We start from the raw sequence: 17,085 nt of genomic DNA on the forward strand, positions 1-17,085 counted from the left end.
CTCTGGCTATGACTGGACAGATATGAATGTAACAAGGCTAGGGCAATCCCACTCAGCTGGACAACGGAGCAGGAGGGTGTGATCAACCCTGTCAAAGGGTGCAGACAGGTTAAGAAGGATGAGGAGGGATCGTATACCACGGTCACTCACATAGGATGTCATTTGTGACTTTGATAAGGGCCATTTCAGTGCTGTGGTAGGGGCTGAAACCCGATTGGGGAGGTTCAAACATGGAATTGCAGGAAAGATGGGCACGCAAACAACACAGGGTCGCAAAGTTTCCATTGGTCTCGAGTTCAGCTATTTTCATGGCATTAGGGTGCAGATATCCTATCTCATTGCATAAGTCCACTTTGAGACATCAGGATTCATTTAGAAAATTTAAAAATTAACTGACCTATGATGTCACTCATGGGCAAAAGATAGTGTGTAATGTGCGCTCCCTTCCTGCAACCGTTTCCCTGTTCATACCCCATTTTAATTCTTTGTCTCCCCTTCTTTTTCTCACTATGAAACTCACCTTTTTGTCACCTCCAAGACTTTAACGTTCTGCAAGTTTGCCCCCCCATCTCATCTTTCTCTGGTGTACATCTCCCACTTTGTATTCCAATCGTACAAGTTGCATCTTGATTGATCTGTGTGTTTTTATTTCATCTTCTGAGTGTCTGCCAGACATTTTTTAAATTCTTCTCATGTATTGAATTTTTTGCTTCCCCCCCCCACCCCCCCACCAAAATTGGTTTTCTTTTATTTCTCTTTATATACAATTCAAATTCTTCTAATTTTCTATTTAAATTCACTTCCATTTTCCAACCCTGGCTCTACTACTACACTTACAGTGTGAGTGAAATATCAGTCAGCTCTGGGAGGGTAAAGAGGAGCAGGCTGGGCTCTGTGTTAGGTCATACATGCACTATTTTGGCAGGTCAAAGCACAGAAATCAGATCAGGCTGGGGGTGGGTGAGAAATGGACTGGGATTTTCATGTGCCAGACTCTAGACAAAGGAAGATTCAGGCACGGCAGAACAGAGGCTGGTCACTTGAAAATTTTTTGTAAAATAGTAAAAAGGATGCTAGAAATAAAAATAGAAAGCTGAAAGTACAAAATTAAACCTGGAAATGGGCAAGTGAGAAGTATGGGCAGGAATAAAATGAAAAATGCCTGCCACGTATATACTTGCAAAATTTACTGTCGGGACTCCATTCTACGACAGATATGAAATTGTTAATATGGATGCAAGCACATACAGGATTGCTACCCCTCAGCAACATCATCCGAAAACGTCAGGTGCCACATGTACGCTGACGACACCCAGCTCGACCTCACCACCACCGCTCAACCCCTCGACCATCTGATTTCTCATTGCTTGCCCAACAATTAGCAAAAATTTCCCTCCAACTAAATATTGGGAAGATCGAGGTCATGTCTTCGGTCCCTGCCACAAACTCCGTTCCCTAGCCAGCGGCTCCATCCCTCTCCCTGGCCACTGTTAGAGGCTGAACCAGACCGGTCGCAACTTTGGTGTCCTATTTGACCCAGAGATGAACTTCTGACCACATATCCACCAAGACAGACTACTTCCACCTCCGCAACATCATCTATCTCTGCCTATGCCTCCACTCATATGCTGCTGAAACCCTCACCCATGCCTTGGTTACCTCTAGATTTCACTATTCCAATGCTCTTCTGGCCAGCCTCCCATCTTCCACTCTCCATAAACTTGAGCTCATCCAAAATTCTGCTGCCTGTATCCTAGCTCTCACCAAGTCCCGTTCACCCATCACCCTTGTGCTCACTGACCTACGTTGGCTCCGGGTTCAGGAAAGCCTCAATTTTAAAATGCTCATCCTTGTTTTCAAATCCCTCCATGGCCTTGCCCCTCTAACTTCCTCCAGCCCAACAACCCTCCAAGATCTCTACACTAATTCTTGCCTCTTGCACATGCCCGATTTTAAATCACTCCACTGTTGACTGCCATGCCTTCAGCTGCCTAGACCTAAGCTCTGGAATTCCCTCCCTAAACCTCTCTGCCTCTCTCCTCCTTTAAGACGCTCCTTAAAACCTACCTCTTTGAGCAAGCTTTTGGTCTCCTGTCCTAATATCTCCTTGTGTAGCTCAGTGTCAAATTTTGTTTGATAACACTCCTGTGAAGTGCCTTGAGACATTTTAATTCATAAAAAGGTGCTATATAAATGCAAGTTGTTGATAATAAGCATTTTCTTTATTGCAAGTTCAACCAAGTAAGCACCTTCCAAGTTTTAGTTGCATGAACCCAATTTTACATTACTCACATTTTACATAAATGGCACTTGAAGGAATAGCAGGTATATAAAAAAAAACTTGCCCAGTGGGTAATGATACTTTTGGCAGCAGTATAAGAATCAAGCCACTTGAGTGGCATTAGAAATATTTATATTTAATATTCTAGGGTAGTAAGTTTACCAATCCCCATTTTCAAGAGATTTTCTCCCACTTCTTCCTATTCGTTCGAATACAACTTCAAACATGAATTTGGGCAATTAACCTGAAGTTGGAAAGTCTGTATGAGAGAACCCACGTCCTGCCATACTATTGCAACAAGTCAACCAACATGCTGTTCCACACCTCTCCAAGCTGTTGGCCCATCCCAGAGATTTCAGTTAGACAGCGCACTTACAATTTACAGCTCCTCTAATAGCGCAGTGAGCAGCTAAACTATACAAACCAGAAAAGGACCCAGGTTTGATTCCAGATTAGTGATCAGTTCGCCAATCTCAGGCAGGGTGGCAGTAGACTCAATAATTGGCCTGACCATTCTAGATTTAGGGAGCCAGGGAAGAGGAGAGTGAAAATCAGCCAGGGTTCCTGTTCTCTATCCATGATTCTTACTGGCAGTCTGTAGATATGGATGTCAAGCATATTTAGTTCCCAATTGCCCTCTCTAGGTGATAAATCTGTAAATGCTAATACTTGACAACAGTGCTACATAGGTCTGAATTCTGTCGCCACATAACCCAAATCTGGAAGAGCTAGGTGTTTTTTTTAAAGACACAGATGAAGTAGCACATAAACACAAAAATATATTCCTGAACTTCACTGAAATTCCAGTGCCATTACAACATGTCATCAATTTTTCGTGGAGGGAAAGATCACTTCTGATCCAATCGTATCACTATTAAAAGCTCCTTCATCCTTTTCTGCCCACTTTGTCCCCTACACTACTGAAAGCACTGACTGGGCATCAGTCATCCCCCAAAACTACATTCATGAGAGCCCAGTCAGCAAGTGTTCAATGTTAGGGTATAACAGCTATTCCTGATTTGGAAAAAATAAATTACAGTAATGCAGTAGGGGATAAGCACGACTGATCAGTATATTGAGGGAGTGCCGCACAAAGTCAGAGATGCCGTTAAACCAAGGCCTCTCAGGTGGACGTAAAAGATCCCACAGCACTATTTGAAGGGTAGGGGAGTTCTCCCCAGTATCCTGGCCGATATTTATCCCTCAATCACCATCATTGAGAGATTATCTGGTCATTTATCTCATTGCTGACTGTGGGACCTTGCTGTGTGCAAATTGTTTCCTGCATTACAACAGTGACTGTACTTCAAATAATAAAGCATTTTTGTGACGTCCCGAGGTCATGAAAGGTGCAATATAAATACAAGTTTTTTCTTTCTATTAAATTTAATGAGCATCTGGAGGCATACTTGTATTTGCATCACTTTCCTATGTCTCTGCTTTCCTATTGGCCTTGTACTTAAGGGTCAGGGATGCTACTTCTACAATGTATTTTAGCCTGATAAGACCTGCTGCATTAACATTTCAGTTTCCCATACCACCTTTTGAGTGAATAAGATTAGCAAACAGTGACAAATTATGGACTGTTTGTGCCGTGTACCAGTGCTGATAAGAACTAGATTGTGGCTACACAATTTAAAGATCCCAAATGAATTTCCTTTACAAAAAGCACACCACAATGGACCAAATGCTGGCATATGGGATTAGAGTAGACAGGGCTGATGGCCGGCGCGGACACGATGGGCCGAAGGGCCTCTATCCGTGCTGTATAACTCTATGACTCTATGACTATGTTTCTTCTGAGGGCTGTCAAAAACGATCAATTATTCAGTCCAACCATCAAGTTATTTCCTCTGGTAGAAGGTCAACAACAGAGGGCATACGTTTAAAATCATGATCAAAAGAACTAAGGGAGAGGTATGGAAATTTGTTGTTTTTTTTTTAAAAAGGGGGCATTCCATGTCCTAATAGCCCTTTCAGAAACAGTAGTGGAATTAGAATCCTTAAAAGCTGTTAAAAACAGAAATGGATAAAATATTTGAACTGTATAGGGAAAGGGCAGGCGATAGGTTCAAATGGATAACAGAGCTGGTACAAATTGCCAATTGTCCTTTAGCTTAACTGTGCCCTATTCTTACCCTATAATTATTTTCCAGAGTTTTAGCAATGTTCCAAATAAAGATTATCTCCAAATTTACCCTGGTTGAGTTCCACTTTTTCTTCCCCCCAGTTCTTGACGGCAAAACTAGTAATGAGAAGCACAAAATAATATCTAACTTCAATGATCCTAATGACTCCTACTTGTTAAACCTTGAAATGGTTTCATACCTCTGAAAATCTCAGTATAAGCAGGCAATACAGAGTCATTTTATTCATAGCAAGATCTACAAAAACATGTAAAGGCCAGCATCAAATAAAATAATAGTGTCAATCATGTCATTTAAAATACAACCAATACACATTCCAAGAGAGAAGCAAAGTCAAAGAAAGTTGCTAAAATGTACAGAATGTGATTCAGCACTTTCACAAAAGCTTGGAAAGAGTAAAGGCTATTCACAAAGAAAATGGTTAAGAAACTTGCATTTATATAGCACCTTTAAAATAGAAAATCATCCAACAGAAACACCTTTTTCAGGTTGTGGGCATCACTCGCAAAGCCAGCATTTATTGCCCTCGAGAAGGTGGCAGTGGGCCTTCTCAAACCACTGCAGTTCATGTGCTGGTACTCCAACAATGCTGTTAGGTGGGGAGTTCAAGGATTTTGACGCAGTAACGAAGAAGGAGCAGCAATATGTCCAAGTCAGGAACTTGGGAGGTGACTGTGTTCCCATGAACCTGTTGCCCTTGTCCTCTAGGTGGTGAAAGCTGCTAATTTGGGAAGTGCTTCCAGAGAAGCCTTGGTGAGTTGCTGCAGTGCATCCTGTAGGTAGTACACACTGCAACCATGGTACACTGATAGTGGAGGGAGTGGATATTTAAGCTGGTAGGCGAGGGTTGTCGATGAAGCGGACTGCTTTGTCCTGGACGGTGTTGAACTTCGAATGTTGCTGTAGCTGCACTCATCCAGGCAAGTGGAGAGTATTCTGTCATACTATCAAGTGTTTCCATCATTCCATCAAGGATAGGGAGCCACTCACTGCAGAATACCCAGCCTCTGACCTGCTCTACTAACCATGGCATTTAAGTAGCTGATCCAGTTGAGTTTGTCGTCAATGGCGAAGGTTGATTGTGGGGGACTATGCAATGGTAATGCCACTGAATGTCATAGGGACGTGGTTAGGCACTTCCTTGGAGATGGTCATTGCCTGATACCTGTGAAGTGCAAATATTACTTGGCATTTATCAGCTCAGCCTGGATATTGTCCAGGTCTTGCTTCATGCGAATATGGGCTGCTTCATTATATCAGGAATTATAAATGGAACTAAACACTGTGCAGTCAGCAGTAGGGTTGAGGTGAGAAACCGTAATACAACTCCTAAATGGCACACTCAAAAATAGCGTCCTACCCCACACATTCCCTCCGCCCATCTGGATGGCAGGCTATTCATTTCTCTGTGGAGGCAGGACAAATGTGGAACACTTTTTTTTTAAAAACAAGTTAGTGTACCAGAATCTAAACTTTGATCTACATGATGGTTGACTGGCTACACATTAGCAGAATCTGCAACCTTGAAACCTCTACTGGCACACAACAGTATCATGGAATCTCTCAAGTCAAACTGTTAAAATTACAAGAAAGTTATTTTATCTATCCAGGTCACGGCTGAACAGTTGATTTCAATAACAGAATTCAAGTTGAGCTCAAATGAACCATTTGATTGAAATTAGACTGGGTTCCCAGCATTTCTTCGCATAGAGCCAAGAGCAAAGTGACAACAGGAATACCACAAGAAATGCATGCAGGTAGTAAATGTGTATGACATTAAAAAGGTACATCTTGAAATATTACCTTCTGCTCAGCCCTTCAAGCTTTAACTTTGAGCTGAGACATTGGTTTTACAGACTCCATTGAATTTAAGTTCTGTTTAAGTAAAAATTAAACACAGCCCCACTACTTCTACATTTGCACTGCAAAATAAAAAACTTTGCTGTAATGATAAAAAGGTGCATTTTGCATTTTTGTAAACCTTAACTTTTTGGTGGAAAAGTACAGTATGTATGTCTGACTGATCCAGTGGAGCTGGAAAATTAAAGCTGTTGAAAATTAAACATTGCATTGCTTGTGCTCTATTCAGCATTTTATTAGAAATGAATGTCTCACATTTGGTAAGTTACCAAGATTTTTAACATGAATGTATAGGTTCCTTGCAGAAATTTCTCCAGCAAACTGGTTAATGAAGTTAAAATTGCAGAGACATGATGTTTTCTATTCTACTGAATGCCTCAAAAGAACTTGGATTCATATAGCAACAATCACATCCCAAAGTGCTTCAACAGACAAAAAATTACCTTTCAACTGTTGCGGTTTTAATGTAGACAAACACAGGAGGCAATTTGCAAACAGCACCCCACAAAGAGCAAGAAAATGAATCTGCTTTGGTAGGATCAATTGGTTCCTATTACATCCTTGCCTTAAAGCACTTTGTGTATTATTACTACCAGTTTTGTTTTTAAATAAAAATTACCTCATAATATGCTCAAAAGTTAATTACATAATTTGCAAACTTTTATATATCAAAAAAATTCTTAAGTCCCAAAAATGGTTCTAAAAAGATAAAGGTTTGAACTGAATTTTCAGACCGTTCTGACGAAAGGTCTTTGATCTGAAACGTTAACTGTTCCTTTCCCCACAAATGCTGCCTGACTTGCTGAGTATTTCCAGCATCCGCAGTATTTTGCTTCTGGAAGACAATACAAATTTATTTTACAGCTAGGTTTAAAGAAAGACTTGCATTTATATTGCGCTACCTCAGGACGTCCCAAAGCACTTTAAATCATCCAGAAAAATAAACAGATTCTCTTCAACTGTTTTAATTGAGAAAAAGAAATTAAGAAGTGATAACATTCCTTGATTTTTCTTAGTCAAAGAACAAAGGTGTGTTGATCACAAGGTGTATTCCAAGTGAACATTTCATAATAGAAAATAAGCAGTTGTTAATAGTTTAAATGTGACTTACTTGAAATAAGGATTTGAGAATTTGACTTCAATTGTTTCAAAGCCTTGTGGCAAAAAGTAAAGAAACTCTCAAATCCTCACAGGCTGACAGGACACATCTTTTACACCAACTCTCAAACCTGCTGTTGCACAATACAAAATTCTACAAATTGTGACCGAAAACACTCCAACTGTTGAGGGGATATTATACCCAGTCTTTTGAGACAGGCAGAGGCTTTGAAACAAGAACTTTAACAAAGGCATTAAAAGACGCAAAATACAATTCAGTGGGTAAATTTGAATCAAGTTCTTGTGACGAATCCTTCCACCCCCCACTTCAAGAAGCAATTTTAGTGATTGAATTTTTTTTTGTTGATATATTCTCTTGACTGGTTATTCAGGATTGGCAGTATTCATAGTATTCAGACAGGAGATCATCTTCAGAATAGGCTTGAGGGGCTGAATGGCCTACTCCTATTTCAATGACCCATTTCAGGCATAAATTCCCTTTGCATCTTAAAAATCCCACTTCCCTTCCAATACCTCTTGCATTTTACCATTCCATGCATTCTCTCATATGCTTAAAATCAACTGGTTTAAAATTTAAGCTTGTGAAATGGCTTCCTTTTGTTTGCTACCCTCATGTCTATCCTGAATGTCACTAGATCCCAAATGTTCCTCATTTCCACTTTACCTATTGTTCCCTCCTTATTCATTAGAATGAAATCCAATATTGCATTACCCCTTGTGGGCTCCTTTATGTACATATAGTTTTATAAATAAGTCCCTCACAATTTCAATAAATTCCCACTCACATGCAGACTGTCCCCATTGTGCACTCCAGTTAATACAGGGAAGATTAAAATCCCCATGATTACTACTGAAGATTTGGCACTCATCTCACTCATTCTTCCCTCAAACATCACCACACAAAAAAATTAAACTGGTCATTCATCCAACTTCTTGTTAGCTGGATTACTAGTCAGGTTTTCCAATAGACCAGCGAAACTGCACTTCATAAGTATTTAATTGGTTGTTAAGCACTTTAGGATCCCCGGAGGTGATGAGACACCATGTAAATGCCTACACTTCAGAAGTACTTCATTCGCTGTGAAGTGCTTTGATAGGACACCTTAAGGTCTTGAAAGGTTCTATATAAATGCAAGCTCGTTGTTTCTTTCTTTTATGTGCCAGAGTCATGGGACTAATATGGATCTTGTCCTTTTCAGAGTATGGTCTTATACATCAACCCAGTGATTTTTCCTCCATTGGGATGTTGGCCTACTCATTTGCATTCAAATGCTTAGTGAAAATAGAAGAATTGTACTTTCTCACATTGAAGATACTGAGGTTAACACATATCACCCCAGATGCTGTAGATTACCTAAGAATGAATGATTGACCAAAAGAAGTTGCAACAAGTCTTTTTTTTTAAATTGAGAAACCAAAGTGAAGTGCCCAGGTCCAGACATGTGTTCAATGGTTTCCTCCGAACAGATGAAAATAGCAACTTTATTGTCTGAACTTGAAATTGGTTATAATTAATTTGTTAGTACATGAGAATGTCAGTCAGTATCTATCATTAAGACAGCAGCAATCAAATCTCTGTTCTGCCACTGTGTGATGCTGTACACTGGTGCACCAATGTCACTGCCACACCATATATCCCTGGCTGATACTCAACCACTATCAGCCAACTTTTATTGGATGACTAACTTAACAGATGCAGCACCAGCCATACAGGTATCTACTGGAGGGTGGAAGGAAGAAAATTATCTGTACACATTAAACATGTCAATTGGTCAATAGTAAGCAACATGGACACAAAGAAAGCTGCTGTTCCAAGCCACATGGAGGAAATTAGAAAAAATAGGATGCAATACACTCTAGTTTATATTTTAAAGTGAAAACTATACCACACAATGACCTAAATTAAAATTTCTAGATACAGTAAAATCTCATTTATAGATCACACGAGTGTATAAATCACACCTCTATTTCAATGCCTTGACAATTGTAAACAATTTTACAACACCAAGTTATAGTCCAGCAATTTTATTTTAAATTCACAAGCTTTCGGAGGCTTCCTCCTTCCTCAGGTTTAAAATAAAATTGCTGGACTATAACTTGGTGTTGTAAAATTGTTTACAATTGTCAACCCCAGTCCATCACCGGCATCTCCACATCATCAATGCCTTGAAACATACATGAAGGTGTAATTTACCCGTCACATGCAAATCGTACAGGCAGTGAGCAACTGAACAGTTTCTGTACCTAGCTAAAACACAGCAATCCAATTTAGCACTAAATATTACAAAGTGTTATGTCTTGCCAAGAAACAACATCTGAAATCATGTTCATTTCAATAAAATGTAGTTAAAAATACCCAACTTGCTAATCCAACTGCAGCTCAAACATTCACTCTGAAATGTGAGCTGAACAAAAATAGCACATTAAAAAATGTGTTGGATGCAAAAATAATCAGACTGATGGTGCGGGTTTGTGTTTGAGCTCATAATATTTCCCACTTTAGGCATCCAGCACCTGTTTTAAGCACACCCTGGGGCCATTACTTTTATTCCAATGCTGTAACTCCTGATGCAAGGGTCTTGCACTGGTAAATATAAACTTACCAACTTCCAGTCAACAGCAATGGCGACAGTTCACCCCAACTTCAAGAGTACAATGCCCTACCATGATTGTTTTTCCCCCAGTTTGAGGGTAGCTTTGTACTATAATCCCAAACCTACTAAAAACTGGCTTGTGAATACTCAATCATTTCACATAGGACCTTTAATGCCAGGAGTAGAGAACCCTACTGTACCCAAAAACAGGTTCTGAGGCAAGAGGGCAATACACCAACTTATGTGCTTCTGAGCCAAGGTAAAAGTTACCACTAAACCAGCTAAATTCACATGCAGCTGCTCATTTAAACTGAGAGAAGCAGGAGCCATTGCATACGTGGATCAGAATTGTGTGTTTAAAAGGAAACTGTGGACACGGACTTAATATTAGATCTATCCAACGTATTTACCCCTCCTTCCAAGCCAAGAAGTCACATATAAATCACAATTTAAAATATCCTCCTGGAGCTTTGTTTGCACTCAGTGAAACAAATGTACTGTGGTGGCATCAATAAGGGGATTCCCCTAAATAGCTCTGCTGCCAACAGTTAGCATCAACTTGCTGAGTTTCTCACAAAAATCAATAATAGGAAGTCCATTCTTTCAAAGAAAACACCTTGCTGATGCCAGAGGACAGAGTAAAACAGAACTAATGGCTATCCCTTAAATTGTGATATATTTTTAAGTCTTCTTGCAGGGGGTGGGCTATCAGGTGAAGAGGAGAAATATCATGCACATCTCTAGATGTGTACTTAACATTCACAGTATAGTTACATTCCTCTTCCCCACCCCCAGGGGGTTGCGCCTGGGGGAAAAAATGCTGTACAAAGCAATGAACTGCAGTCTGTGCGTTTTATTAGCTGATCTGATCTGGAGCAGCAGTATGTTACAATGGGCCTCAGCATCCAAGACTATAGGAAGAGAGAAAGTTGGCTAGAGTCTCCACTCCTGGATCAGAATTTAATATTCCTGCTGAGAAGTATGCATGTGTGGACATTCAGGAGAGAACAGGACCATTCTTGGTTGTAGTGCCCTCCACAGACAAATAGTCATGTGAGCCGAGACAATGCAACCATATCCCAAAAGAACAATGTCTTCATGAGAAGTAAGAAAATTGAGTGTACAAGGTAATGAATTGGAAGCAATTTAGCAAATTGAATTCGTACGTTTGCATCGGTTACGTGTTTATCCAGGTTCTTAGTTCTTAGCTACATTCTTAGTTCTAAACACAAATCCAAAAACTTCAACGGTTATTGGATTTCTTCGAAAGGTTGCAAAAGAACTTGTTAAAACAGCACCCTTCCCCCACACTCTACCCTCGCCGGACATAAATTGCATTAAGAGGAGGTGGAGCTGAAAAAAAAAGAGGTGGAGGTTTCACTCACTGTACCTTTGCAGATGGGAGAGTTGGGGCTCTTCCTTTCTGGGGAGCCCTTGTGTTCTGGAGATTTCCTGTGCCTGGCCCGTGAAGAATCTGTCCCTGGGGCCCACAGTGGGGTGGGCGAGGAGCAAGGAGAGGAGCAGGAGGTGGTGGTGGCGGCGGCCGCCTGGTGCAGCTGCTGCTGTTGTTGTTGTTGTTGTTGTGTCCTGGTGGGGCTGCTCCGCGAGGAGGCCGTTGTCGTCTGCTGCTGCTGTGTCCTGGTGGGGCTGCTCCGCGAGGAGGGCGTCTGCTGCTGCCGCCCCGCTCCGCCGACAGACCTCGTCGGGCTACCCTGCTTCAACTGGAACGGTACGGTGGCCCTCATGGGCTGCGGCCGGCCAACACCACCACCACTACTACTACTACTACTAGTACTATTATTATTACTACTACTACCACCTCCTCCTCCTCCGCCACCACCACTACTACCCCCGCTCATTGCGCTGGTCGGTGACCCGTTCCGACGTACCCGCTGAGACATCTTTCGAGAGGGGAAAAAAAAACACACACGTTCCCTTCAGCTTTGTTGTGGTTTTCAACCCAATCCGGCGATTTAATGAAGTGAAAAGGTCTTGGTTTGGTGTTTCTCCTCCCCTCGCCCTCTCTTTTCTCCTCTCGTCCCTTTCTTTTCCTCAGTCGTGTTTTTTCCAACCGGGGCCGGTCCGCCGCTCGCGCTCTTGGCTCTCTCCGTTGCGCCGTCGCTCGGGCTCGGGCTCGGGCACGGGCTCGCGCCGCCTCTCGCGCTTCCCACACCGCGCAGGCGTAGGCGCTCGCGCTCGCGCGCCCCCCCCCCAATCCAAAATAAAAACCCCACCCCTCCCCTCCGCATTGGCTAAACAAGCGTGGCCCGGAATTTACTCCTCCCCCGCTGATTGGATCGAGTTAAAAGCCGGGTGCGCTGTCCCGCCCCCATTTCGACGTCACGGCGCGTCTTCCCCACGCCCACTCGGTCGCCCCGGGAGACCTCCACCGCCTTCCCATTCAAGGCCTCAGCAGCCTGGCCCGGGCGGGGGTGGGGAGAGAATTGGACGTCGATGAGGCCGCTTCTTCCTGAGGTAAACTGCACACTCTAGCGGCAGACGAAGGAAACATTTAGAAAAAAAAATCCGATTGCATACGTTTATTTGCGTGCACCAGATTGACATGTAAAATGGGAATTGTAAACAATTTTACAACACCAAGTTATAGTCCAACAATTTTATTTCAAAATCCACAAGCTTTCGGAGGCTTCCACATTCACCTGAGGAAGGAGGAAGCCTCCGAAAGCTTGTGGATTTTGAAATAAAATTGTTGGACTATAACTTGGTGTTGTAAAATTGTTTACAATTGTCAACCCCAGTCCATCACCGGCATCTCCACATCATGTAAAATGGGGAGGGAGGAGGTGTGGGCGAAGGTTCGACAAGCCAATATTGAAACACTATGGATGAATAAAGAAATAAGGGTAACATTGAAACTAAAGAAAAAGGCATACTTTTTCTTTAGTGGAGATGCTGGCGATGGACTGGGGTGGACAAATGTAAGGAGTCGTACAACACCAGGTTATAGTCCAACAGTTTTATTTTAAATTACAAGCTTTCGGAGCTTTCCTCCTTCGTCAGGTGAGTGTAGGATTCCATAAAGGCACAGCATATATAGTCAGAGAACAATGCCTGGTGATTACACATAATCTTTCCAACTGCCCGTTATCACACCTCGGCAGAGAGATATTCACAGCAATCAAAGGAGTGGATGGTGTTCAGACAGGGGAACATTACATCCAAGACTATTGAATACACAAGCGGTCAGATCACAAAGACAGAGAGAGAGAGAGAGACCCGAAAGGCAGAGAGAGAATGTCCAGTTGTATTAAAAACAGATAACTTTTTTCGCTGGTGGGGTTACATGTAGCGTGACATGGTTAGGGTGGACGCCATCCTACAACTCATCCGCTTCATCCTGGATCACAATGTCTTCACCTTCGATAACCAGTTCTTTACCCAAACACACGGAACAGCCATGGGGACCAAATTCACACCCCAATACGCCAACATTTTCATGCACAAGTTCGAGCACAACTTCTTCACTGCACAGGACCTCCAACCAACGTTATACATCGACGACATTTTCTTCCTATGGACCCACGGCGAAGAATCACTGAAGAGACTACACGATAACATCAACAAGTTCCATCCCACCATCAAACTCACCATGGACTACTCCTCAGAATCGGTTACATTCTTGGACACACGAATCTCCATCAAAGACGGGCACCTCAGCACCTCACTCTACCGCAAGCCCACGGACAACCTCACGATGCTCCATTTTTCCAGCTTCCACCCTAACCACATCAAAGAGGCCATCCCCTATGGACAGGCCCTGCCAATACACAGGATCTGCTCAGACGAGGAGGAACGCGATGGACACCTACAGACGCTGAAAGACGCCCTCGTAAGAACGGGATATGACGCTCGACTCGTTGATCGACAGTTCCGACGGGCCACAGCGAAAAATCGCATAGACCTCCTCAGAAGACAAACATGGTACACAACCAACAGAGTACCCTTTGTCATCCAGTACTTCCCCGGAGCGGAGAAACTATGCCATGTTCTTCGCAGCCTTCAACATGTCATCGATGACGACGAACACCTCGCTAAGGCCATCTCCACGCCTCCACTACTCGCCTTCAAACAGCCACCTAACCTCAAACAGACCATCGTTTGCAGCAAATTACCCAGATTTCAGGAGAACAGCGTCCACGACACCACACAACCCTGCCACGGCAACCTCTGCAAGACATGCCAGATCATCGACACAGATACCACCATCACACGAGAGGACACCACCCACCAGGTACATGGTTCATACTCCTGTGACTCGGCCAACGTTGTCTACCTCATACGTTGCAGGAAAGGATGATCCGGAGCATGGTACATTGGCGAGACCATGCAGACACTGCGACAACGGATGAACGGACACCGCGCAACAATCGCCAGACAGGAGGGTTCCCTCCCAGTCAGGGAACACTTCAGCAGTCAAGGACATTCAGCCTCCGATCTTCGGGTAAGCGTTCTCCAAGGCGGCCTTCGAGACACACGACAACGCAAAATCGTCGAGCAGAAATTGATAGCCAAGTTCCGCACCCATGAAGACGGCCTCAACCGGGATCTTGGGTTCATGTCACGCTATATGTAACCCCCACCAGCGAAAAAAAAGTTATCTGTTTTTAATACAACGTCATTCTCTCTCTCTCTCTCTCTCTCTCTGCCTTTCGGGTGTCTCTCTCTCTCTCTCTCTGTCTTTGTGATCTGACCGCTTGTGTATTCAGTAGTCTTGGATGTAATGTTCCCCTGTCTGAACACCATCCACTCCTTTGATTGCTGTGAATATCTCTCTGCTGAGGTGTAATAACGGGCAGTTAGAAAGATTATGTGTAATCACCAGGCATTGTTCTCTGACTATATATGCTGTGCCTTTATGGAACCCTGCACTCACCTGACGAAGGAGGAAAGCTCCGAAAGCTTATGATTTCAAATAAAGTTGTTGGACTATAACCTGCTGTTGTACGACTCCATACTTTAAGAACATAGACAATAAAGGAGAGGATGACAAAAAGGAATAGCAAGAGGTTAGGAAGGATGTCAAAAAAAAATTAGGAAAGCAAAGAAATCCACGAAATTAAATTAACAAGGAATAGTAATTTACTCGACAGACACATAAATAACAAAAGAAAAATTAGGATAGGGATAGGGCCACTATGGGGTGCACAAGATAAACTCACAGGTAAAGACAGCAAAATGGCAGAAATATTGAACAGTAACTTTGCCTCAGGGAGACTAACAAGGTGGGCATGACATTAGAAGAGGAGATCAAAAAAGATACAAAGACATTTAAGATAGAAAGGGGGAGATAATTCATAAACCAAACCCACGCATATTAAAAGAAGTTCGGGAAGAGATAGCAGAGGCACCATTATATATATATATATATATATATATATATATATATAAAAATTCATTGGAAAAGGGAATAGTGCCAGAAGACTGGTGGACAGGTAATATTATTCCTATATTTAAAAGGAGATAGAAAACGTCCAGAGAACTATAGACCAGATAGCTTAACATCGGTGGTAGGAAAGATAATGGAATCTTTGCTCTAAGATGTAAGAGGAAAACATCTTGAAAATGAAAATATAGTATGGAATAGTCAGCACAGATTTCAGAAGGGAAAGTCATGCTTCACCAATCTTATTGAATGCTTTGAAGAAGTAACAGAAAGAGTAGACAAGGGTTATGTAGTAGTTGTAATATATTTGTATCTTCAAAAGACCATCAGTAAGGTGCAACATTGTAGACGTATGACTGAGGTCAGAGCATGTGGAGTCAGGGGACAGGTAGCAGAATGGATAGCAAGCTGGCTACAAAACAGAAAACAGAGAGTAGGGGTTTGGGGTAACGACTCAGGCTGGCAAAAGGTGGGAAGTGGCATTCCACAGGGATCAGTGCTGGGACCACTGTTGTTCACAATTTACATCAACAATTTGGACTCAGGAATCGGAAGTACAATTTCAAAATCTGTGCACAACACAAAATTGGGAGATGTAGTTAATACAAAGGAAGAATGCGTTAAAATGCAAGAAGACCTTAATAAAGTTGCAGAATGGGTGTGTAATTGGCAAATGAATTTCAATATAGATAAGTGTGAGTTGGTGCATTTTGGTAGGAAGAATAAGGAGGCCACGTATTGCTTGCATAATAAGAGTCTAAACGGGGTAGAGGAATAAAGGGATCTGGGGGTACAGATGCACAAATCACTAAAAGTAGTGATGCAGGTTAATAAGGCCATAAAAAAGGCAAACCAAGCACTGGGGTTCATTTCTAGAGGGATAGAATTGAAAAGCAGAGAAGTTATGTTAAAGTTGTGTCGAACCTTGGTTACACCACACTTGGAGTACTGTGAACAGTTCTGGTCTCCATATTATAAAAAGGATATAGTGGCATTGGAGAGGGTGCAAAAAAGATTCACAAGAATGATACCAGAACCGAGAGTAAACACTTAGCAGGAAAGACTGAACAGGCTGGGGCTCTTTCTCTAGAAAAGAGACAACTGAGGGGTGACCTGACAGAGGTCTTTAAGATAATGAAAGGATTTGATAGGGTAGGTGAAGGGAAAATGTTTCCACACGTGGGGAAGTCCAAAACTAGAGGTCACTAATAAATCCAATAGGGAATTCAGGGGAAACTTCTTTACCCAAAGACACTTACCTTCTATATGATGCAATCTCTGCCCCAGTCAGGAACCAGTCCAGCTTCCTGTTGAAGGCAGAGAGTCAGCACCCACCACACCAGCCAGCAATGTATTCCAGAGGCTCACTCTCTCTGGGAAAAGAAGAACCGCCCAACATCCAGTCTATTCCTACTCTTACATAGTTTAAACACATATCCCCTTGTCCTCCCCAAACTGTTAAACTGGAACAATCTATCAATGGGGACGTGATCCAGCCCTTTGATTATTTTATAGACCTCTATCGAGTCACTTCTAAGTCCACGCTGCTCTAAAGTAAATAGACCAAGGTCCTTGAGCCTATCGGAGTAGCTGAAGTTCTTTGAGCTAGGAATCATTCTTGTAGCTCTCCTCTGGACCTTTTCCAGGGCCACTATATCACCCACCATGTGGGAGGACCAA

At 42.5% G+C, this 17,085-nt stretch overlaps 1 protein-coding gene across 2 annotated transcripts in view; it reads right to left on the reverse strand.

Moving 5' to 3' along the window:
* The window catches only part of LOC137323964 (protein FAM117B-like), a 198,860-nt gene extending 186,654 nt beyond the window's left edge, over nucleotides 1–12,206 (reverse strand). For both annotated transcript variants that reach the window (XM_067988123.1, XM_067988122.1), the window contains exon 1: nucleotides 11,392–12,206. In XM_067988123.1, the coding sequence (XP_067844224.1) occupies nucleotides 11,392–11,902 (511 nt within the window). In that variant the 5' untranslated portion in view covers nucleotides 11,903–12,206. The remainder of the gene's footprint in view (nucleotides 1–11,391) is intronic.
* Nucleotides 12,207–17,085: the final 4,879 nt, after the last annotated feature.

The sequence above is a fragment of the Heptranchias perlo genome, chromosome 7 (genome assembly GCF_035084215.1).
Source record: "Heptranchias perlo isolate sHepPer1 chromosome 7, sHepPer1.hap1, whole genome shotgun sequence".
Classification (NCBI taxonomy): domain Eukaryota; kingdom Metazoa; phylum Chordata; class Chondrichthyes; order Hexanchiformes; family Hexanchidae; genus Heptranchias; species Heptranchias perlo.